Source organism: Lagopus leucura, unplaced genomic scaffold, assembly GCF_019238085.1.
Source record: "Lagopus leucura isolate 7727_CA_CO unplaced genomic scaffold, USGS_WTPT01 Super-Scaffold_100001, whole genome shotgun sequence".
Taxonomy (NCBI): Eukaryota; Metazoa; Chordata; class Aves; order Galliformes; family Phasianidae; genus Lagopus; species Lagopus leucura.
The window spans coordinates 32746267-32773010 of NW_024962262.1; the positions used below are offsets into that span (position 1 = coordinate 32746267).

At 35.1% G+C, this 26744-nt stretch overlaps 1 protein-coding gene across 1 annotated transcript in view; it reads left to right on the plus strand.

Moving 5' to 3' along the window:
* Positions 1 to 26744, plus strand: part of GPC5 (glypican 5) — a 623755-nt gene that overhangs the window by 196455 nt on the left and 400556 nt on the right. Inside the window, 2 exon segments of the mRNA XM_042866778.1 lie at positions 18468 to 18517; positions 18520 to 18584. Of these exon segments, the coding sequence (XP_042722712.1) occupies positions 18468 to 18517; positions 18520 to 18584 (115 nt within the window).

The window sequence follows — 26744 nt, forward strand, 5'->3', positions numbered from 1 at the left end:
AGAAAAGAAAAGAAAAGAAAAGAAAAGAAAAGAAAAGAAAAGAAAAGAAAAGAAAAGAAAAGAAAAGAAAAGAAAATAGAACTTCCCTGAAAAATGTAGATGAAAGAAAGCTAGGACACTTCACTTACTTTGTAGTAAATTCTGTTTTATTTTTTTAAAAAGTGAAATCAAGTGAAAAAGTAAATTTGGTGTTACTGTACTCAAGAAGAAAAACTTGAATATGCACTTAGTTTTTACTACAATTCCAATTTTATCTGGGTATTTCATAAATAATTGATGTAGTTAATGTCTGTTTTTATCTGGAGAGAAAGAAAAGTTGAGTTCATATTTCTGTCATCTCATATGAATTTTAAAATTACAAATGACCTTTTTTACTGCACAGGAAAAAAGATCACTTGGTGTGCCAGCAGATAGTTTTAATCTCTCCTTTTTTTTAAAAAAAACATTTTTTTCAAGTTTTTTATTTTTAGTTTTAAATAACAGTGAAATCACAGATAGTTATAATAATTGGCTCACAGTTAGAGAAGTGAGAAATTGAGAGTTCATTTGTTTGCTTTCCTCTCCATTTTGGGCTATTTCTTCAAAATAATCATTTTTTAATGTTTGTTTTCTTCTTAAAGGACTGCCAAAGTAAGATAGAATGCTTGAAGTCACTTGATAGAACTCTCCCTACCTACCACTCCTAAAGGAAGGAAAAGCTATTGGAAACACAATTCTGGTGGGAGATATAAAGCAAGAGGTTTAAAGGAATCTGAAAATATCACTGATGAACTGAAGAATAGATTTATGTTTGTAAGATTAGGTTGCACCCAACAAAACACACCTAAGACAAAAAAAAAAGTCAAGACAGGATACGTGTAAATCCATCTTGGTAGGCAAGTGTCATGTGAACAGAGCAGAGTATGAAGTCCCTTGTGTTCCAATCTGTCATCAGATATCAACTCCCTTGTGTTACAGCTTGTCCTCGGATATCAAAGGGACTGGGGGCTGCTGAGCTTAGATTCTGTGATTCCAAATTCAACGCTGTAAATCCAGTTGCGTTCAATGCATGGAATGTTGTGAATACTGATTCACAAATAGCACTGTGCCCAATTTCCCTTGTCTTGTTTGAATGGGCTCTCATGACCAGTCTTAAGGAATTTGACCATGTCCAATGGGAACTCTTGGGGCTAAACTGGTGAATAGTGTAGTTTATTAAACCAACAGATTACAGATTCTTTTGGTTTGAAAGCATATGAGGGTAACAGTGAACATGAATAATATGGCCAAATACAATCGCATTATATCATGAATAACTTTACTGAGTAGGCAAGTCCAACCCATGGCTTGTAGGTCATATGCAGCCTGGCTCAACTCGCAATATAGCCACCCCCTACAGCATCATGGCAGTGGCTTTGCCCCACTGAGTGGCCTGGCCCGGCCCCAGATGCTCAGCAATGACCAAACATCAGCAGTGACCAAACATCAATGTGCTATTGACATTGTCTGGGCTGAAATCAGGACACAAGGATGGGGCAATGCAGAGCTGAGTTATGGCAAGATATGGCAGATCATAAACACAGTCCTGTGAACAGCAAAAAATATGCAGCTGTGCTTTCTATTGTGTTAAAGACATGTGAGAACAGGTTTCAAGATTGTGAAAAAATTATCAATTTTTTAAAATAATATTTCTATTTTCAGTTAACATAAATACTTCACCTGCAAATTTTCAAATGGTATGCATAGTGTTGCAATCAGATATTCAACTCAAAAATCTGATAGTGTCTCTCTACTGGACTTTGATAAGCCATATCTTACCAGAGAAAATGCCCCTGCTGAACAATCATGCCGCATTCATGTCACCACTTTTTGACAGTAGGTACATTTGTGAACAATTATTTTCAACAGCATCATGACGTCCCTATCTCTTCAGGGTGATCATGGGCTTTGGCCATAGGACCTCCACCCTGCTCTGCTCTCCATGTTTTTTCTTACAGTCATACCAGGCTCCCCTGATATTTGTTAACAGCTAAGGTTGCAGGTCACTTTGCTTAGGGAGCTGTTTTGGAACAGTTTATCCACCCCATTCCACCCTTGAGGTTTACCTTCTCTCAAGAGATGGACATTTCAGTAAGTCACCTCTGGCAAATATTCTGCAACAAGTCTCTGATTTGGTAATAAAAGGAGCTGTTTAGAAAATCTCCATTATATACTTCTTTTGTAGTATTACTGCTTTGTATTAACAACTCTTAAATAAGTAATGGTAAATCAGGATATACTAACACCTCTTTATTTCAATATTTGTTCAAGACGTTCAAAACAAAGATATTATGAATATAATCCTATTTTCAGCTGAGGTCTTCTTTTTTCACTATCTGCATGGAGAGGTCACCTTCAATGAATAAACTCGTTGAAAGATCAAGACCTTAAATTGAAAACTTCTTCAAATGAAGAGCATAGGAATGGATCTTGGTAATGACAGAAAATACACATCAATCATGGATTTATAGAATCTCTCAGGTTGGAAAAGACCTTACAGATCATTTAATCCAACCATGACCTAGCCATTCTACCCTAACTCTAATAATCCTCCCCTAAATTATGTCCCTGAGCACCACTTCCAAAGGGTATTTAAACACATTCAGGGATGGTGACTCAACCATCTCTCTGGGGAGCCTATTCCAGTGCTTAACCACCCTTTCTGTAAAAAAGTGTTTCCTGATATCCAACACAAATTTACCCTGGTGCAACTTGAGGCCATTTCCCCTTGTCCTGTTACCTGTCACCAGTTAGGAAAGACCAATCCCGCTCTCGCTGTTAGCACCTTTCAGATATTGAAAGAGAGCAATAAGGTTTCCCCTCAGCCTCCTTTTCCCCAGACTGAACATCCCCCGTTCCTTCAGTGTCTCCTCATAGGACACGTTCTCCAAGCCCTTCACAAGACTTGTTGCTCTTCTTTGGACCTACTCTAGCACCTCAATGTCCTTTCTGTACTGAGGTGCCCAAAACTGAACACAGTACTCGAGATGAGGCCTCACCAGTGCTGAGTACAGGGGCAGGATTACTTCCCCAGTCCTGCTCACCACACCATTCCTCATACAAGCCAGGATGCCACTGGACTTCTTGGCCACCTGGGCACACTGCTGGCTCATACTCAGCCGACTGTCCATCAGTACAGCAAGGTCCCTTTCTATCAGACAGCTTTCCAACCACTCCTCCCCATGCCTGTAGGATTGCCTGGGGTTGTTGTGACCAAAATGGAGGACCCAACACTTGGCCCTGTTGAAACTTATGCAGTTTGTCTTGGCCCATCAATCCAGTCTATCCAGGTCCCTCTATAGTGCCCTTCTCCCCTCAGTAGTACCTTTCTCCCCTCAGACAGATCAACACTCCTTCCCAGCACATTGTGTTAATATGGAATGCTAATGTCTGAAAAAAATACCATGTCTGCACTATGTGCTACCCATTCCCAAAAATCCTATATTGATGGGGATGTTCAAGTAGTTACTGGGATAAATAAAGAAATTCAAACAAACAAACAAACATGAACAAATAAGATACCAGTGTAGAGAGGCTATCAATTAGTAAGATGGTAGCAGACAAATAACTGGAGCATATTTACACCTTTAAGTAAAAGATGGCTAAACTGAAAGCTTGAGTAATGTAACAGTTCATTCTCAAGTTATCCTACCGTCTAACTTTGTGTTGAACCATTTAATGCTATGAAAAACTCACTCCAGAAGCCATTACTAAGAGACAGTAGTCTGGCTGTATCCACTCCACAGACCTCTACATAACTTCCTCATGAAGTATTGCATCTTTAAATGTCTCCAGGTGCCCCCATGGTACATCCAGTGCATACCCTCTGTTTTATGCCAGAAAAGTACCTCTCTGAAAGGTTGCCACAAAGCACTCACAGCTCTTCAGTATGTCCTACCTAAAAATCACACAAAACTAGATTGGACAATGGGAGTTTAACAGGCAAAAAGAGACTCCAGAATCAAGTTCTGAGTAACATGGACATAGCCAACCTGCTTTCGAGAAGGTGTGTCCTTAATGCTTGTGAAAGATAAATGCCATTCGGCTTATGACCAGCAGACCTCTATTTTTTTATTTTTTTTTTTTAAAGATAAGGCAACTGTGAAAACTTCTGAAGGAGAGAGAAGAAATGGTCTTGGTGTTTAGGAAAAGGTGATATATCTTAAGTTCTTAAGTTTTTAAAAGCTGCTCAGACAAAAGGAAGAGTGTATCAGTAGTCTTGTAAAAAACAGTGCCAATATGATTTTCAGTAAGGAGCAAAATCTGGTCTATCAAGTGACAGCCTTCCACAAGCTTTCAGGGTTATAAATGGGAATACAAAAGGCAAGTGGGAATTTATCAGCTGCTTCTAAGAATTAAAGTAAGACAATGCTCTATTGAATTTTGGCAATTTGAAGTGAAAGTGTTACCATGTTATTCAGACAAATAGGTCTGTATGTTATGGAAGGATTTCAAGGCTATGCCAGTGACTGTGTGTTTGATATGCATACACTTAAAGATCAATTGGCCTGAAAGAAACAAATCATTATTTCCAAGGATGAAATGCAAAACAAAATGAGCAGGAATGAAAACATGTTTTAGAAGATCAGTGTGATCCAATTGGGAAAAATAAAAAACTGAACAGAACTAGCAGTCGCAATTCAGATATCCATGGAGCATATTCACAAGTATATAAATTAAGTAATAACCAGAACTTTTGGGGGAACTTTGGGGAAGATATATAGAACTAAAAGCCAGGCTTTTCTGAGGGACAAAAACTTTATTTATGAGGCAGATTTGGATTCACGCTTTCAGAGAATGAATTAGAAATGAAACTTCTTTATCTCATATTTGCATTTTAAAAATTACTACATCAATATTATGAAGTTTTCAGAAAAGCTGTTAGTCACTCTGAAAATTATTTGATAGATTTATTCACAGTGAGAACCTTAAATACAAGTGGAAAGTAAGCTCTGTTAACATATTTTCTTGGAAAATTTATCAGGGAGCTTAAGTAAGGCACCATATTACCAGCCCGCAAATGTATATGTTTCCCCCAAAGTATACACCTTACAGTTCTCAGATCAAGCTTCAGATTAAGGGATTCCAGGGATTCTGAAGAGAAATATAATTTGAATATGAATTCACAGTATGAATCTATCATAATTCCTTCTATGCAGTTAGATCCTCAGTATATTCATAAAGAAAGTTGAGAATTAAATATCAGTGTTACTTCTGAATTCAGGGATATTACTGTATTTTACATATAGCACTTTCTGTCAGTCTTAGCTACCACTAGGGAAACTGCTTTCATTTTGGATGCATTGGATCAAACCTGATGTCTGCATTGCTGGAGGGCCTAGAGTGGTGTTTGGCTGCATGTAGGAGAATTTAAAATAATTTAAGGAGAATTTAAGTGTTATGCTTAACACTGAGCTTCAAATGATCAAATATCTTGTTAAACTGCAGTCAAAGAGTCTATTGTTAATTCATCTACAGATGAGTTATCACTTAATATCCAACCTTAAAAGGGTATACTGCGGTTGGCACTATAATTTTCTACTCTGTGCATTCTATCCACCAAGAAAGACATGGGTTTACAGAAATTAAACATTTGTATGTTCCTGATTTTTCATTGTGATATGGCCCATTTGAGACTCTGTTGCCTTGCCCATCTTTCTGCTGTCTCTTGTGATTTGTGCATTGTTCTTCTTATTACCTGTGCAGCTTCACAGGCCATTTTCCTATGCTGCTGACTTCCCAGCTACAAAGAGATAGCCACTGTATTCTACCAAGGTTGCCTCATTCATTTGTAGATTCACATCCCCTCTGTCTTGACAGGCAGTTTAAAAGTAAGCCAAATGTTGTAGGCTGCTTAACATCCCATTTTATTCCTTAAGAAATTTATTTTCTTCTCAAATCCAATGAGAAAATATAGACTGTAAAGTAATCTACTATGAGTGTCACATCCTGCCCATGAAGGAAGGGAGGGGTGATCAGATTTTCAGTTCCCTCTGGTTATCATTCAAGACCTGCACATAAGAGGTAAAAGCGCTACCTTTAACAGGAGATTTCTATAAAAAAGTTATCCTACATGCATTGGCCTGCCCACAACTATACCAACATAAGCAGTGCCTTTTTACAGGAAATTCAAGTAAGCCTTTTGTTACTTAGCAACATTAAGAGAAAAAGTGAAAAAGAGAGGAAGAGACATCACCAATTCTGAATTCAGTGTTGTGCCTGCTGAGAAACCCCACTTCCCCAACTTCCACACTACTGGAGGATGTATCTTCTCACACTGAAGGTTGCTATTATTGCAGTGTTTGAAAAATCAAGCCATTGTTTATAAATAATCATTAAATTCATTAAATTCCACAGTACAAGAGGGAGATACGTAAGTTTGTCTTAATATGTAGATCATAACAGAAATGTACGTCTGTACACATGTGTAATATATGTATAGACATACAAATATTTATTTCTACATATATATATTTGCAATGCGAGATTAATGCTTTCAGACATATAATACTTGCAGCAGGGTGCTGTTTCCCTGAAGAACAATTTTGGCAGCAGTTTGACCTCATTTTCTTTTCTTTCTTTGGCAGCATTTCCCTTAGGAAAGACAACCTGTTTGACTTAATTACCCTTGAACCCATTGTTCCTTACTTGACATTAATTTCTTAGTATAGACAATGTCACAAGTGAAGTTAAAAATCAAATCTCAGAATAGTCTTGTCTGGATTGTTTCTCTGTTTAGACTGCATAATAAGAAGTCACACAGAGCTTCACTCTAGACACTTCCGAACTCACAGCAGTCTTCTCCTTTTGATGCCAAAAGATGAAATTGGAACTCTTATTCTGTTAGGAAATGATTTTAGCTTCCATCAGTCCATTATAATCTGTATAAATTTCTTATAGGTTTTGTCCTTCAATTTGCCAGGATCTACTGAATATTTCAGTAAAAGAAATACTTCAAGTTTAATTAGGAACGAAAAGAAAGATAAAAACTTGCTATTAGCAGCACTGTTTTCTAGATTGTACTGAACTGCATGTGCTGGAAACAAGATATCTAAATTCTTTGACATCCTGCCACTGCTCAGATCCAAACTTCCCATTACAGCAGTGTATCAATGTATGATAATATTTAAATCATATCTTTTCATAGTATCTCCCATGACAGAGGTATGTAGGAGTTACAATGATTTTAGAAATGGAAAGCTGGAAAGCAGAGCGAATAATAGGTTGGCTGCAATAGGCTTCTAATTTCAGCAATACGAACCCAGAGGCTAGTGCAAACTCATTTCAGTTTAGTTATTTAAAAGTTCAGCATACTGTCTAGGCTAGTTATCTAGGAGACATGTCCAATAGAGATGGATAATCAGTATTTCATCTTACAATTGGTGCTGAATTTCTCTTGAAACCTTGGAGCTTCTCTTTTCTCTCTATTCTACTCTGACTGTAGGGGAAGCTTAAGCAATAGCTGTCTAGGCAATAGGTGCCTTATTTTTAAATAGTTGAAGATAAGCAAGTAGAATGCAACTGAAAATCATTGAGTAAGATTTGTTCCTCTGAGGGCATTCTCATGGGGAAGCTATATCATATTTGTTAGAAGTTGCTATTTTTCTAAGAATTAGGGGAATGAAAAGAGGAATGCGAAACTGAGTCACTCATATTTTTGTTGTAATATTGTCACAATCAAGTGAAAGAAATGGCTAATAAGAAGCAGTTATTTTATTAGGTCCTGGTAATATTACTGCTCTGGTTTCATCCGGGATGGACTTAGTTTACTTCTTAGAGTCTGGTATGATGCTGCTTTAGCTTTAGAAGAAGAACAGCACTGATAAAACACTGATGTTATAGCTATTGCTGAGCACTGGTTCCACAGAACCACAGGCGTTTCAACTTCTTGTACTATATCATTGGTATTATTACTTTCCTTTTCTTTTTCTGTCTTAGTAAATAGTTTTTTATCTCAAGTTTTTTTGTTGTTAGTTTTTTTTTTCCTTTTTTTTTTTTTTTTTTGGTTTATTATTATTATTTTTTCTCTCCAATTTTCTCCCTTATCTCACTGTGTGCTAAGCTGCCTATCAGGTTAAACCACAATGATGAACTTCTTCATCCTTCTCTAAAAAGTGTTTTAATTGCTGTTGGACAGTGAACCTTTATTCACTGAAGAGAAAATAATTTTAACTACATCCACTCATTTAGATCTAAAAGAAAACTATAAATCAATGTGATAAGTGAAAGTTGTAAATTTCTTTGTTTTTGAAAGAGCTTGTCTTTGAATGAAGACATAAGAAGGGAAAGTTGTGAAGAAAGGGAGAAAAAAGTTTGCTAAAACTTTGAAACCTCCAATACAATCCCTATCTTTAAATAATACAATAATTGCTATAAGTGTATTATTGGCTTATATGTATATATATATAGAGAGAGAGAGAGAATCATAGAATCATAGAATTGCTCAGGTTGGAAAAGACCTTAAAGATCATCAAGTCCAACTGCAACCTAGCCATACCACCCTAACTCTAATAATCCTCCACTAAATTATGTCCCTGAGCACCACTTCCAAAGGGTATTTAAACACATTCAGGGATGGTGACTCAACCGTCTCTCTGGGGAGTCTATTCCAGTGCTTAACCACCCTTTCTGTAAAGAAGTTTTTCCTGATATCCAACCTAAACTTACCCTGGTGCAACTTGAGGCCATTTCCCCTTGTCCTGTCACTTGTCACCAGTGGTGACATATATAACCATGAAGGATATAACCACAAAGGTTGAAGAAGGAATTCTCCTTTTCAAAGAAATATTAAATATGGTGTTACACCGTACATAACTGCAAGAACAGCTGGGCTGAAATGTGAAAAACACTGAAACATTCTCAAATGTTTTTTATCCCTTCTTATTTCCCCTGTATTATGATGTGCTTTATATTATTATTTACTTATAGTATTTATTATTTAAAATATGCTTTTGTGGTATTAATTTAGTATTAATTAATTTAATTTTGTAGGATATAATTTAGTCTAAAAAAATTTAAAATGAAGGATACTGGTTTTAATAGATCAGCTTAAATACCTTTCTTGTGTCTTTATACGTAGCCTCTTAACTTACCACAGACACTACAATTGCTTGTTCTGCTAAAAGTGGCTTCTGAATCTAAGCTCTTCATGTATATATCAATAACTTTGAACATAATTTTATGTAGAACTTGTATTCTTAAAGCCTGATTTTTCCTGAAATACTTTAAAAATCAGATTAATGTGCCTATCATGGAGGATGGAAAGTGCCAAAAATTAAGAAAGTTAATACAGCTATATTTATCTTTGGTATAAGGCTAGTTAAAGACCAGTAAAGAATGAGATCTTTACTCAGTTACTTTTCAGTATGGCATTCTGAAAAGCACTTAAACTCATGTACAAATTAGGTAAGACAAGCACATAACAGGTATTATACTCATATCTTTGTGTAATGCTTGATTGTATTATTTAATGGAATACAGCACGCTGTAGAGTTCTGACATGTACTTCTGTACTTGTTTCTCATAAGCTATTCATTTTACTCCAAGAGGTGATAATGAAGGTGTTTTGCAATCATATAACGTGTTCAGAAAAGGCACTGTAAATTACAGAGCTGTGAAATAAGAATACAGTTATGGGTTAGTAGCTGAACAAACTTCTAAATATTGTGAAAACACTTTTTCTTTTTTTTTTTTTTTTTTTAAGTAATTTGCTTGATATTTTTGGAAAATAAAACCGGTCCAAACTTTATAGCAGTGCAGCTGATTTTTCTCCTGCACAGATATACATGAAGACAGCATGCTTGCGTGTGATGATCTCACACTGATGGCCAACTTAAACTCCACCACACTGCTCTGTCTCTTCCCTCTCCTCAAAGGAAGAGGAGGGAGAGGAAATAGAACGAGGAAAAAAAAAGAATTATTGATAATTTAATTAAAGGCAAAAGAGAAAAATATAGAAATGAACAACTGGTTCATTTCAAACAAAAAAAGAAGCAAAGGTCATCTGGATGTGAGGAGAGAAAAAATTCTCCATTTCTGATCATGAAGTGGTGTTTGTTTACATCTTAGGAAGCAGAGCCTCAATATGCATAATGGCTATTCAGGAGAACACACACCTTGACTGAAAGGAAACTTATTCCCCAGCTTTTATTGCTGCGCGTGATGCCATATAGTATGGAGTATCTCTTTGACCATTTTAAGTCAGCTGTCCTCATAATGTCCCCACCTCACCTCTTGCTCAATCCTAGCCCAGTGGCTCTGGGGGGTGGCAAAGTCTTGATGCTGTGCCAGCACTGCTCAGCAATAGATAAAACATCAGCGTGATATGCATGCTGCTTTAGCTGCAAGTGCACCAGCCACACAGCACTATGTAGGCAACCATGGGAAAAGTTAACTCCATCCAGCCACAGCCAGTGCACTTAATAATTTTAAGACTGGTTTTAATGAAGAGACAATTATGTCCTATATGTCCTGAACACATAATGTTATGTTCTCTAGGATTTTTCAGTATAAAAAACAGAAATTTTAGGTGATATTGTAGTGTAATATTTTATATTAGGTGAGAACAACAAGAACAAAAAATTCTGCACAATTAACATGAGGCATGTAGGAGTCATAAAACATTTAAGATGAAAAACGTCATAGGTTGGATAAATGTCATCAAATCATAGTTTTCATATTGTTGTTCATGCACATTCAGGAAAACTAGGATAATACTATGAATCCAATGTCACAGAGACTGATCATCCACCTGTATTTATTTATTAGTAATCCATCAATCTTTTTCTCAGTATAATCTGACAACAGAGAGCACCAAGGAAAGCAGCTTTACCACCAAATGAAAGTTCACTTGTTGAGAATAAACAGAAAAAGATCTATCAGGTGGCTCGTGAGGATTTGAATTTGCTGAAATTACATTTCACAGCAACTTGGGTTGATTCTTCATTTGACCTTTATTTGCTGAGTGACTTTTTTTTAGTTTTGTCAGTAATAATATTCAAGTTCATTATCTGCTTGATAGTCTTTCACCATAACTTAACTGTCATTTTGTAGTTATTTTCTAAAGATAACTTCAGAAAAATACCAACCACTCAATAATAAAGAATGGATTGTGGAAGTGCACCTTTAGCATTATTTGTACTGGAGTAATGCCCATGCCATGCTGCTATGAGGAAAATATTGACCTTGTCAGCTTTTTGTCGGATATTAGTCCTAAAATTATAAAGAGACATTCTAAGTCTCTAGAAGATACTTTGGTTTGTGTGCTGAAGCATTATATTACAGAAAATATGAAATGTCAGACTTTTGTCTCCAAGATTTGCTGTCCAATGTAGTGCCATGGTTACATGATCCTTTTGCTGTTTCCAAGCAGATATATTTTAATGATGTATACAGGAAGCAGGTTTCTCAGTTTTGGACTAATTAGGCTTGACAGCTTTGCATTTCCAAGTTGTTTATATTGTTTCTCCAAAATAGTTCCTTTTGTTTTGCCAGCTATCTTCTATAAACATTTATGTGCTTGTTTATGATCATTAATATCTCTCATTTCACTGCTCCATTAACTGAAGTTACTGTAGAATTATTAAGGTTGTAAGAAGGTTTCAAGAATACTACACGAAGATGGAGATGTTGTTGTCCTTAGTTATCTAGATTTAGTGTACTTGCATATGTCTGTGGTTTAGTTATTTTCTAACGTAATAAGAATTTATTTTCTCAGTTTTAAACATGTGACTTACCCAAGGCACCTAGTTTAAATGAAATATCTGTCTCAAAGCTCACCTTCAGTTCTTTTCTCTTCAGCATAGCATGCAATTACTGGAACATATTTTTTGCTAAGGAGCAAAACAGATTGATAGGAGTTCCCACTCAGGTGCTTCTTTCGCCTCTGCAGAGAATGTAGAGATTGTGAGAGTGAGGAACTCCCTCGTTTATATTAAATGATTTTGGGTTTGTAACACTCAACAGAGATTAATTTTGGCAGAATAGTGCTGCTATTGAAGGTGTTTCGTCTTGCTCTTTGTGGAGTACATTTTGCAGCACGGATAGCTAATACATAGACAACTAATACAGCTGGTACTATTAATTGAGAGTAAGATTAATTTCCATGTTAATTTTTAAATAAGAAGTCTTACAGTTCTTGAGTTCTTACAGTTCTTGAGTTTTTGAAACAATGTAAAGACTAAATTTTGAAAAAAAATCAATTACCTGTAGTCTTAAAATGTCAAGCAATGATGAAGTTAGCAGTACCAGGCATAAAGCAGCAATAATCAGTTATCAGAAAGCAAGCAAACAGGGAATGAATTAAAAAAAATATCCCGAGATTGAAAAATACAAAAACAGAACCAGTGCAAAATAAAATGGAGTAGACACACTGCATTTTCATACCTTCCTGAAACAAAGTGAACCACTATAAAAATGAGTGCTTGCTTGCAGCCTAACCTGTAAATTAATTAGAATTTTTTTATTTAATTATAATGAGAAGTTGAACAAAACAAGTCCCTTAGCAGTCACAATACATGAATGTCTACATTTCCACACTACAACATGGAAAGAAAACAATTTGTGAAGGAGGCATATATTACAAAAAGTGTAAGTGTGTTACAGTATCAGTGCTGGTTAAAAGAGGTGAATAAAGTCTTTTATGCTTTTTACCAAGAGGGCAACTGTAATAAAGGAATTATTTTTACAGATACGTAATTTGCTCTTTTATGTATTGTATCTAACCAGAACTTTCAGAAAACTCCACAGCAAGTGGTCAGTTTTAAGCTTGGCATTTCAGTCCATTGGTCAGCTGCTGAAAGAATGTCCTGAGATATCTGGAGTTGAGGATATTTCTGCAGCCTATATTTCTGTATATATTTTTTATATTTCTGTATAGCCTGTGCAATGGGCTATACACACAGTATGTTTAGATTATGCCAGCCTTCTGCCCATCCTTGCCACCTGTCAAATGTATTAACCCTTAAAATTTATGCAAGGGTATTGAAAGAGTTTGAGCAGCTGCTCCTTGTAGGTCTAGTTGTTCAGCTATGGATTCTTCCCCAGGCAACACATAGGAGGGGAAATGCTGCCAGTACTGGGTTGAATTCCAAGGAAGTTTGGATCTAGATCAAAACTTAATAGCTCCGGCCCATTTTTAGCACTATTTTCATACTTAATGCTATCTATTCTCTGCTGTTATAACTACATAAACCTAGTGTAAAGAAATGAGAAATCATGGTCAGTTGTTGACAGTAAATATGATGTATCAATATTTATTGCAGTCACAATGCAATGTAGATTATTCATGTTGAAGTAATATAGAGATACATATCTCTTAAGTATTATGCCCACAGTTCTGGCTGATTCTTAACAGAATTCATATATATATGACTTCTAATAGCTTTTCTAATTGTAAGAACCAAGAAATTATTGATAGCCAATAGATCACGACCTTCTCCTTTAATAGAGTTACTGGTACAATCAAATGTAAGAACCAAAGCTGAGTTCATAAATGCAATAAAAAAAAATAGGGCATTTATATTAATATTCATGTATTGAACTCAGAGAATGGGTAACTTGCTATTCATCATTTTAAAACATGTTTATAGAATACAAATACATTGGTTTTTGTTTTTTTTTAGTGCTGATGAAAATGAATGGTACTTGGGGACCAAGTCTGCCGATTAAAGTGTTATGATACATTACCATGCTTGCGCAGAAATGAGCACAGATGGTGGATCTATTACTTCTCTAGCAATAATTTTTTTTTATTTATTATATTTTTTTCCCCAGAATTCATATTTGAGCAACACTTGCCCAAGTTGGTCTACCTCTGCGGGTATCCTTAAAACCTTTTTTCATTACTTGCACATTAGAAGTAAAAAAAACAAAAAGTGATTAATGTTGTATTAAAACTTTATAATGAATGAAGTCTCTCAAACCAAGAGTCTGAGATTTTTATATTTTTCCTTTCACTAAACAGAAACATATTTTGCATGTAAATGAAAGTCTACAGGGATGAAGTTTTGTGTATCATGCTCAAATTCCCAACAGAATATTTTGTTCTGACAGATTGTTCAGTCCACATTAGAATGTGTGAAGATGTATTATTTATAATATTTGTCAATTAAACACAATTATAAATGTGGAAAATTAAACAGCAGTATATAAGTAAAGTTTTTTTTTTCCTGCAAAGAACATGCTGACTTCAATAAATTTTATTTTGCTGTAAGAATTAATAAAACAATACTTCATAAGGCTTTGTCAATGCCCTATTATACACTTGAAGAAAGAAAAAGGGTGTTCAACCTGATTTGTGAGCCTGTAATTATGAAAGACTCAAAGTCAAATGATGGGTTTTGAAGTCAACTGCTCAAATCTGGATCATTTTGAAAGGAGGGACAATTTAATATATGTTAGATTTTCCAATATCAGGAATAAAATATAACCAGATAGTTTCATTTACTTCAGTATGTTGAGTGTATTCACATTTGGGTGTTTGGTACTGAGACCTCCATCTTGAAAAACACTGTTCAGCATTTATGCTGTGATCTGATAACAAAGATTGTATTGGGGAAAGGCTTGCTTGCTTCCAGCTTCCAAAATAGGATTTTATTCTTCTGTTCCAACCAGATAAGTTGTGTTTTTTTGTTTTTTCCTTTTTTTTTTTTGGTAATTTTGTCTTTTTCCTTTCCATATGTGAAACTTTATTAGATGTGTTCCTGGATAAAAATTGGCATCCAGAACCTTGAAGATTAACTTTGAGATCAAATTCTCCCTGCATACAAAAATAATTAAAAAAAAGAAACAAAATCTCTTGAATGATTGCAAATATTTCAAGGTTTAAATAATCCAGCACTTCATATGAGGATTTCTGGAGATACAGAGAAGTAGTTCCTGTGAGAGTCAAGCTGGTAATAGGGTAGAACATTTAGTAGACCCTTTGAAATATGCAGAAGTTGAATCCAATGCTTTCTCTGTGATTATTGTGAATGTAATTTTATGTGTTATCTGTGGACTCCTGGGGTCTTTAACAGACAAAAATGTCAGGAGGATGGGATGGAATGTATTAGTTGGTGCAGATCAGGGTTTGTGCTGTTTTCAGGGCAACTGTTTCATTTGCAAAATTTTAGTCCAGGCAGTGCTCTGTTCTACTTAGGAACATAGTTGTGGAGGAAGAGACTGCAGGCAGTGGGAAACAGAGAAAAATTACAAATTCACTTCTTTCAGAGATGGAATGGATTGCAACAGCCATGGGTGAGAGAAAAGCCAAGAACTAAAAAGAAAACAGAAGGGTGCTAAACAGTTTAGAGAATGTAATATCAAATAATATGGAGGCTGTTAATCTCAATACTTAATGATCTGCCTGTTTAATGCTAATACACTTAAAAATGTACTATTATCAAGCCTTAGAGTGCTGCTTGTCACTACATAATGCACTTGTTATCTTTGCTTCAACTTCTTACCCTTCCCCGTTCTCAGCTGCAAAAGCAAACCCTACCTCTGAGCAGTCAGCAAATATATAGCTTGAACTATTAATGTGAGTAGATTCTTTGACAGGCTAGTGACTGAATGGATTCCTTCTTTAAATGGATTCCTTCTTTACAGGAGGGAAAGGTAGCCTGGTAGTTCTTGTATAAAATCCTTACCAAGCTCAATTTCTTTACAAAGTCATCAGCGCAGGCACAAGAATTGAGGACAGGGATATTTCCAGGCTAGAGCATGCCCACTTGTACTACATATGAGTATGAACATCTGGACTTTTTTTTTTGCTGTATTAGTTTAGTAGAGGGGCTGCAGATTTTGTATACAGCCCTATACAAATCTTTACTGTGTCACTAAATGGGCATAAAAAGCTGTCTGCTATAAACCAAAATACTTTGCTGCGAAGAATATCAGCCATTCACATAATCGTATTCAGCATTGCTATGAATATATATTTTTTAAACTTCTTTCAATTTCCATGTTCTAATGAACTGCATTAACTTCATTATGACTTGTCCTGATTGTGCAATATTATCATCTATTCCAGGTAATAGAATAGCTAGAAAATCAGTGATGGGCTCAGTAAGGGTTTTAGTAACAGGCACATTTTTTTTTAATATTTACTTTTAGCTGATACAGTGTGCCCTAAATACAACTGACAATATATTTGCTCTAATGAAGAATGAATAATGCTAGAATCTTTAACTTGTGTCTAATCCCAGGTAATTGTTGCTACAGTAGCATGATACATAATAGAATTTAAATTTTGTATTATATTTACTAGCACTGTGGCTCTGGACAGCCTGGTCTGGTGGTTGGTGACCCTGCACATAGCAGGGGTGCTGAAACTCAATGATCATTGTGGTCCTTTTCAACCCAGCTCATTCTACGATTCTATGATTCTATGAAATAGAACACTGTTCCTCATTAGCATGTACAGAGCTGTATTTAGGCTTAGAATTTTGGTACTTTTTATGGGAAACCAAATGCTTTAAAGGATTTCAACAGTCAAAGACTGCTGGATATTTGTCCGTTAAAAGTCTGGAAAAAAATTGCAGTGCTTCAGAATTAGTTCATTTTCCAAGTATTTGAAGAAACCCTGCCTGAGGTACTGTGTCCAGCCTTTGGTCTCCCAACACAGTAGAATGCAGAGTGTCTGGAAACCCTGATTTAGTGGTTGGCAACCCTGCCCATGGTAGGTGGTTGAAACTCAATGACTTTAAGGTCTCTTCCAACCAAACCCATTCTATGATCCTATGACTCTATGAACGTGAAGTCTAAAACATATCTTCTTGTAATATCTGTACAAAGGCAAATTGTGCTATCAGATCTATGGAAAATTTAGTCATTCTGTACAATAGAGTTATTTTATATCTAAGAATGTGGCCACTGTCATTTTAGGAATGGTACTTGTGTCCTTGTATACTTCTTTAAGAACGTGCTGAATCTCACTTAAGGTGATATTTAAGCAAACATCAAAGACAAAATATTGTTGCTATGTGGCAACTTAGCTTTAATGAACAGCATTCATTATTTAACATTCTCATAAATACAGTTAAAGGAGGAAAACAAGTTCATACTTTTAAAGGGCTTTCTTTTTCTTTCTTTCTCCACACTTTTCCCCCTTTCCTCTCTTTGTAAGTTTTATTCACCTTTCATTCTCTTCCCATATTCTTTCTGTGTGCCAATTTCCATCAACTGTTATAGTTGATGATCATAGTCCTCTTCATCCTTTTGGTAATTCCTTTTCCCAGTTCCTCCTGCAAGAGCTATCCATATTAAAACGAATGATGAACATTAAATTTCTCTCCTTGAGTATTTTTCATATACAATGGCCCAAGGGTAAAAAGAGTCCTTACCCCTCAGACTTACACTTCGACCTTTCTGCAAACTCAGGTAGCAGGCTAATTTTCCTATGATTGCTTCATATATGTAGCATTTTTTCTGTGAAGCTAAGAGGACTTGCAGCAATTTTCATAAAATTCATATTTTGCAGAATTTGAATATGCTATCTTGCCTATGCTCATCTGAAGATCTGATAGGCAAGAACTAGGCACTTCTGTTCTCTGCTCCTAATAGCGTTCCTTTCTTTCTTTTTATCAGCGTAACAGCTGGCAAAATAGTTTTAAGACAGAGATATATAAAGCTAATTTTTTGTAAAGTATGCAGACAAAACATAACATATGGAGGATATTTGCATAATGCACAGTATCTATGATAAGTTAACAATTCAGTTTTTTCTTGCATAACTTCAGTATTACATAAAAAATAGGAAGCTGAAGAATTGCATCTTCATAAGCCAAAGAATTTTGCTAAATGGTTATTTTTAGTATTGGCATTTTGAGTTTTGCTATATTAGCCTGTTAGAACCACTGTTCTACTTACTACATTGATACATACTTAAATGAACATTTATCTGTTTTCCATGGCTTATTTTATGCATATTCATCCACTAAATAAATTTCTGCCTTCTGTGTACTTACACCAGTTGTGTAATGCCAAATAATTTGTGCATAATTTGGCTATTGTCCTGCAATATGTATTGAAGCTGCTTGTGCATTCACAGAAACACTATGAAACTTCAGATATAGTTTCAAACATACAGTGTATATAGAATATGGAGTGTTGCTTTTTTTTTCCAAAACCTGAAATGTTATGCATTTAAGCAATCACTGTGCAGCTTGTATTTAACAAAAATAAAATGGAGATAAAAAGTATGCAAAGAGAAATGTTTCTTCCTACAAAATGTAGATAATACTTTTCTCGTTAAAGTTTGCAGCAACATTAAAACAATAACAAATAACACAACTTTGTGGGATAAAATGATTATGTTATATTTCTTTTCTATTAGAAATATACGCACAAAATTAATGCATCTCATTAAAGTGTAATGTTGGTGCCATGAGAATTGAGTTAATATGAACTAGAAAATGAGTGAGAGCAGAATAAGTTACATCTTTGTGTGTGTTTCTATATTCAAATAGCTATACTCATCGTGTGGTTGGCAGTAGAATCAAAGCTCAGTCTGGGAATCCAGAAGAGTGAAAGGAACAGATCCTGTAATAAATCAAATTATTGACAAGCTGAAACATGTTATTCAGGTAAGTTACTTCTATCTTTATACATAGTATAGAACTAAAAACAATCTAGTGGTGAACATACGAATTTACTATATTTTATAGGGTAATTGTTAATTCAAGTCATTGCTCCATGTACAGCAACACACAAAAAAACAACAAGAACAACAACAAAAAAACCCACAATACCCTATCCTGTTTAATCTTTCTTACTTACCTTATTAAAAGTGATGTAGTGAAAAAGTTTGCTTATGGTAGACGAGTGTAGGGTGTAAGAGTGGCAGCTGGGCCATATGCAGCTGTGAGTACCAGTTCAGCACTGTATTAAGGCTGCAGAAGAGTAAAAGTATAATTTAGAGATATTAACTGAGTGCATATATTTAAAAAAAATTACAAGGTAATTTCCATCGTCTCTCTTTTCTAAATCAAAATCTTAACCATTGTTGCTGCGAAGTTTATTGTTTAAGAATCAGATAGAAATGCTAGAAATTTTAAATAATAACTTGCCTACTAAAGAAGTTGGTGTTCACTACCTGATGCTCATATAAGTGAGTTACTAAATTTAAGGCTTATAAAGCATTGAATTCCAACATGGTCCTGTAGTATTGTAATACATTAAAAACACTGCATGTGTGGTTTGTTGTACTCATTAATATCTATATACATGGAGAGCCGTAACTATAAGACAAAGTATCTGACTGTGTTAAAAGCAAAAAAAAATTTGCTGGCAACTCTGCACTTCAGTTAGAAAATATTTTTTTCTACTATGATCTGAGAACTCATTGATACAAAGTGCTCTACTGGTATCTTTTGTCATTGTCCTGTCTAGCACAACAACCTCTCTGCATTGAGGAAAAAGAGGGGTTCAGTAGGGGAGCATGCAAACTTGGCAGACTTCCTTCTCCATTCTCCTTCTCTACCTCATTTCCCAAGAATGAAATTCTTCTATTTCTAAAAAATAAAAATAAAAATAAACACTGTTTAATAATAACAAAGGAATAAGATAGGAAATGAAAAAAAAAAAACAAACAAAAAAATATTTTCCATCAGTAGTTATATTCTGGGAGAAGTGGCATTCAAATTCCTTTTCTTATGTTAGGAATATAATCATTTATTTATTTATATTAGAACTCTAACCACTATTCCTTCCTCCTAGAAAGAAATACCCCTTCTAGCCCTCCATCTTTAGCATGCATGTCTCTACTTCTTTATTAAAATAGTGACAAAATGGTGAGAAAATGAATATAATTTTGCCTTGAAATACATGCTGTGGCTTAATTAAGAACTGAAAGTTATTCAGAAAGAATAACATTGTAAATCTTACTGGGTAAATCTCAAGGTCTTTCATCTGTCAGGTATGCTCACTCTTTCTTCTTTGATATTAAATCTGCACACTATAGTTTATTGTGTTGTTTTCCTCTAGAAACCAGGAGCTGTGTTGCTCCCTCCTTGGGTAAGGATCTAAAAGAATGGAATAGAACAATTCCATTATAAGGCATTTCATTTTGAGAGCTTATTTGCCCTTTTCCCCAAAGGCTGGATGGGATCTTGGAAAGAAAGACTTACAGTCTATATACTGTGAATCCAGCTATCCTGCAAATACATTATCTTTCTATGTGATAGTTTCCTTTCTTGTAGCTCTGAGTATAGAAATAGGGTCAGGGGATAAAAAGAACTATAAATACCTTAGAGACCCAATATATACCTGTTTTTCCTCAGATAAAAAGGTTGAAGAAATTACAGAAAAAGTAATTCTTCACTAGCTTTTAGTGTCTGGAAAAGGAGGATAGCAAGGGTAAATTAGAGATTCAAATACAAAACCTCACCTCTGTGTCTTCTGTGATATGAAAAAGGATGAATCATATATTAAGCTTACAAAGAAAAGATTAAATAAGGGGAGCTTAATAGATTGTGGTGTCACTTCTCAGGCAAAAGTCCTCCTTCTATACACTTAATTCCTGCTGTCTATCCAAGCAGTAATACTGCATTACAACAGCTTAATTTGGTAATTTAGTAAAATTAAAAAAAAAAAAAAAATTAAAAATCATATTTCTCTTGCTTTTCATAACTAAGAATTCCTTCAGTCTGCAGATGTTTCTATACTCTAATTCAGCATTAAGGCTCCCAGCATGCTATGTAATCTATTTCTGTAGGCAACTATATATACTTTTATATAAATTTTTATATAAATTCCATGTTGCTGTAACCTTGCTTGCTAGTAAGTCCGATTTTGTTATCTAGTTGTGTTTCATATGGAGCATGAAATGTAGCAATTTTCTGTCTGTATTAGGAAATGGAAATGAGTAGCAATTCAGTTTTATATGACTTTTCACATCAGCCTTTGAATATTTCAAGGTGTGAGATATCAAAGCAGCACTGCTCTCTGTCTCATGATGCCATGGTAGGGTGCCATCCCTCCTTCTAAATCACAGTAAGATGTCTGTGTACCAGCCTAAGTATAGCCTGATTTTATTCTACTTGTATACCCTGTCATGGTACCAAGGCCTTTAGGACTGAGACATGCACTTGGTAAATATCAGTACCCAGAAAAGAATCAGAGGCTTTGCTTCTGGTACTTTTCATAATAAATATTATGAAAGGCACAGTATTACAGTGTAACCAGAGGTAACATATGACGTCTGTTTGCAGCAGGGATGGGATTCATTTCTGTAATCAGAATTTAGGTGTAGTTATAATCCGTGGAGCTTGGAGAGCTGTTCTTTTGGCCAAATCTGAGTTACTCTTAAGGATACAAATAGTAGGCCTTTAGCCTCACCGGTTATAAAAGAAGTTTGGGTACACTGCCAACAAGTTGGCATCTACGCTACAAACACCTGCAAACGTTTCAAGGATTTCATCTTTGTGCTCTGTTTTTCAGGAGTTTAAGCACACATACCAGAAATATGTCATTTTCTAAGGAGAAATATTTAGCAGGTACACTGTATCTTTTTGTTTGCTTCATCCTTCTGCTTTTTCAAAGGGTATATTCCACCATAGGGTCGCCAAACAATAAACAAATCTGAAGTGTACTCAAAAATAAGGCTTTCTTGCTTTTAAAGGAGCCTGATCTGGGTCAAAATACTTGCAATAAATTGACTGAGGTCATAGCTACAGTTCAGACAGGAACTCAAAAATACACATCAAAACAAATCTGATTTTATGATTACGCATTTATCTCTAATAGTAAAAAAATAAACATATATATACATACACACACATATATAGAACAAGCGAGAGGCTAGTTACTAGTTTGAAGAGGATAACCAGTTTGGCATTTAAAGTAGATAATTTAATGCAGATTTAGAAATCAGTCCAGGTCCTTTGCCCATCTGGAAAAGGAAAAGTGAGTACCTCTACTATGTAGAAGAAGAAAAACCTCATTGTTTTCTGAAACTTTCCTTTCTCTGTCATCAAAGCAAATGACACCTTTTCTCATCAGTTTCTCTATATTTCCCTTCATACTTTCAAGGATCTCAATAGGAAGGCAAGAGGGAAATTGTGAAGGCTGCTCTGAAAGTAGTGCTTCACCTTTCTTATTTTGGCCACTTACATCAGAGGCAGATGGTAGTGGTGTGGCAGTAGTTCAGCCTTTCCATCAAGATTCATTCACATTTTGTTGCTGTGTGACAGATGGCAGCAGAGGAGCAGTCTGACAAAATGGCATGTGACATGGAAGTGCACATGAAGCAAGACGTGGAATTGAATTTCTCCATGTGGAGAAAAGGGAGGGAGGGCTCTTTGAGGGAGAGTCCAGTGAGCTCTCAGAAAATCAGACTGCACATTTATTGTAGAAATGGATAAATATTACCAAGAAGCAGAAGAACAGGTACATTAAACATTCTTTCATGATCATCTTTAATGTGTACGTGAGAAAAGAAATGAAATTTGATCTAATAGATTTTATTTTGCCCTTCCCATAGAAGAGAATAAGGCTGCTCCAGTGTTTCCTGTTTTCTTGCTATGTAGATACAGAAGTGTTTAAAATCCATAGAAAATAGTCTGCTTTAAAATATGTGAACATTTGGTGCTTAAACATAGAATTTGATTTCTAGGGTCTATTCTGTTTAAAATACTCTAACTCGTTGCTAAAATTTGTTGCTTAAGAGAGATCATCTCTTGTAAGACTTTGGTTTCTGGGCTACTCTTCCAGGTTTAAATTACAATTGTTCACAAACTTTACAACACAGATGTGTTTAGTACATGCCACAGTGGCCCACATGACATTTCTCCTTTTTGAGAGGTTCAAGGTAATCTTCCTTTTTTTTTTTTTTTTTTTTTTTTTTTCTGTAAATAGTAGATTTACCAAAAATCAATAGAACCTTTGATTCCTTTGGACCCTGACTGCTATAATCTGTGCTCTGGACTCTACAGATCCATGCTCCCAGCAGTGAAGTGCAATCAGAGGAAGTGGCATGAACTTAGATGAACCAGTCATTGATGAAAATGGTTTGACAAAGTCACCTTCTTCTGTAAAAATCTTCACATGGACAGACTGGTATTTTGAAGAGCATTTTAAATGACTCCTCCTCATTCATTTATCTTCATGGTAGACAAACAATGGGTTCAGTGCATATTCTCTTATATTCTGCAGTCTGCAGCTATCACTCTTATTTAATAGGCAATCATGATTAAAAAAAGTCAGTTGCATATGGTAGCAATAATAACAGTAATTATTTTTCTTTTATTCCCCAATAATTTAAGGACACAATTCGTTTATCTTATTTGCAAGCACAAATGCTAAGGTTATGAATTAAGTATATTTTGGTACAGTCATTAGGCAATTGGATCTTCATCATTTCAGTGTATTTCTTCTTTCAAAAGATAATCTTAGAGGTACTGATCTTAAAAATAATGGATATTTCTTGGAATTTATATTTAGAGGTCAAATAATTTCTTCCTAATTTCAGAAAATCTTGCCATAGTATAAAATACCACTATGTACATCAGCCTACATAAAACAGAAAAAATCTCCCTGTGGAGATCTCCAGAGGCAGGTGCTACTCTATTGGCTACACTAGAAATTAAAACACTTCAACTGGGAGAAATGATTTCCTGTTTATTGATGCAGAAAAAGATGTGCCTGAACATACTTGGAAGGGTTCACATCTTATATTTTTGTACCCCTGGACTGCTAGCTAGTATGTATGGACTAATATTTAATTTCTTAACAAAAGGCTGAAAAATGTCACAAAAGGAAGTGATATCTAATTAGCAAAATTTATATAAAAAATGAGGATCCAATGTATTCTCTTCGTTATTGATAGGAATCCTAAAAGTCAAAATAAATCTAGCATATCCAGCATTCTAACTACTAATTTGTAACTGTATAAAAGCCAAATGACTTTGTGAAACAATTCATATCAGATTAGAAATTTTTTAAAAATATTTGTCCATAATTGAAGCTTAAGTTTTGGTCAAATTTGGGGGGCCCAACTCTACTATGCTAAATGGAAACATTTTACAGTGCAAACCTGTAGGTGTATACATTTTTGGGTGTTTCATCATGTTTAGTTAGTACCTATTTCAGAGGCTCCCTAGACATATCTCAGAAAATTTTAGTGGCAGGGATGAGATTAATTTGGCCTCCTTAAATAAATTTGTCTATTTCTTTCCTGGTGCGTCTTGACATTTGTTACGTTTCTTCTGACTGCCTGAGTACACAATGCATGGGCTTTGACTGAAAGTGATGTCTATATCTTTTAAGTGAATAGCTGCCACTACTTTGTATGACATTAAATGTGACTGACAATCTATTTTTCATTTATGGTCTTTACTAATGTTGGTAAGCTCTGTTTTTTGACCACACCATCGTTTGGCTATTAAGCTTTCTTAAACACGTTACAAAAATAGCAAGATGTGATTTTTTTCTTGGCACTGATGTTTCACACTAGCTAAACCTTCCAGCTGTGTTTTTTAAAGCTTATATTAATGCTCCACACCACAGGCAAATTAATACATGTTTTCATGAGAGCCACTCAAGTGCTTAGTGGAAATGGTGACAGAATACATCACTTGAGTTCTCAACTGCACATACAAAGAGCCACATTTTTGAATTATTCATATGCAAAATGTGGTACTTGCAATTGTGCTTCCCTTTGATCACTGTTAACATATTTGTGCTTTCGTCAGTGTTATGATAATTATCTAATAGTTAAAATCCCTCTGCCTCTTAGCATAGTTTAAACTGCTGTATAAATTTAACAAATTATACATTGATAATTCTATTCCTGATTGAAATGTCATTCTTTTTCTTGGAACAAGTGAATTCTGAAGAGTACTACATTTAACGCTTACATCAGCCTTAGTCCGATGCAATCTTCAGAAATAGGGAAAAGCTCCTGAGACCTGCTTTCAAGATATTCTCTTTTCCTTCTCCTCAAATTTTATTTGTTGATACATTGTAGCTTGCACTTTGCGCCATTCTGTAACATGTACCCAACAGAGATATATCTGGGAAGTAAAATTTCCACCCACTTTATGCAACAGTAACTCAACATTGTCTTCTATTGGATTTGCTTTCATCTGTGTTTGAACCTGACCAGACTACCTATTATTTTTGTTTCATTTTCAACAGGACAGACTGTTGCACAAGTTGATGTTGCTTTTTGTTTTGTTTATTAAAAATGCATACCTAAATGTTGCTTTTGCTTTAGATTCCCTTCTTTCTTTTTTAATTCCTTTTCCATTTTTCATTTTATTCTAAAGTTTGAGAGCCCCTGTGGGTAGAAAACAGCTCAGTATCTTCATTAATTTTTTTTTTCTTTTTTTTTTTTTTTTCCCAGTGATTTGTTGGCTCTCCCTTTCATTTTATTTATTTATTTATTTATTTATTTATTACTATTATGTTGGCTCTTCTTTTATTTTAGTTCTGGAATTAATACAATGCTACTGTCATATCACAAACCCTTGGAGAAATGTCATCTATGGCAAGACATGATAGCAGAGTATTAGCGTGATATGTCATACCAGGATATTCATACTTGGCAGAGAATCCTATTTCATATTTGTAGCATGAACTGTTCTTGCTTCCTGACACATCTACAGAGAGCTGCCTTTTCTCTTAGTATTGATTTAAGTTTCCTCTTATTGCTAGTCTGTATTGAAGATATATGTTAAATTTTTTGAAGATTACCATTGTGTGTAAGATATCAACATAACTCCCACAGAGATACTAAACAGCTAGGAATTAGGTGGTCAATTCTTTACTGTGCTACATCCCCCTCCTTTTATGATACACTCAAACATCTGCTATGATTTAACCCAGCAGGCAGCTAAGCACCACATAGACATTCACTCACTCTCCCCTAGTGTGCTGGGAAAGAGAATTAAAAAGCATATACATTAGAACCTGTTGGTTGAGATAAAGACAGTTTAATACAATAGAAAAAGAAGGAGAAAAATAAATAAATAAAAGGATATAGAGAGCAAGCTCTGTAGCAGTCCCAGCTCTTTGTGCACCCCTAGCTCCTTGCTGGCAGGGAAGCATGAGAAGCAGAAAAGTCCTTGACTCTGAGTAAGAATTGCTCAGCAATAAGTAAAATATCAGTGTGTGATCAACATCATTCTCATTCTAAATCCAAAACACAGTACCATAACAGCTATCAGGAAGAAAATTAACTTTATCTCAGCTGAAAGGTGAAAGGACAACACACAATGTCAAAAAAATACATCATATTTCTAGATTGCAAATGCTTTTGTATCTCTTTGAGAGTGAAAATATTTTCTTGACAGTTCTGTGATTGTTCACAAAAACAGTCTTTCTCTACTTTAAATTCAAAACACTTAAATTTATGTGAACATTCTGAGATGACTGCATGTCCTCAAAAACTATGTGTAAACTCAAAACTATATGGAGTATAGAGTAACAACAGAGAAAGAAAGAGTGATTAGGAGTTAAGCATATGCATCTCCCACTGCTGGGATGCCTAGGAGGTAAATTGAGAGGAGTAGGTTACCAACCACATTGTCAGTAATTCAAATAAAACCTCAGTAATCTTCTCCCTGGTTTTTCTTGTTTTTCACTAGCAAGTTTACCGCAACAATATTAAAGGCTAATCAGAGTCTCAATCATTTAGCACAAATGAACCTCATTTCTACATATCTTCTAACATAGGATTTATGCTTAGATGAAAATATTTTGATTTCTCTAGATGGAACTAACAAAAGGAAAACAATGTACACTCT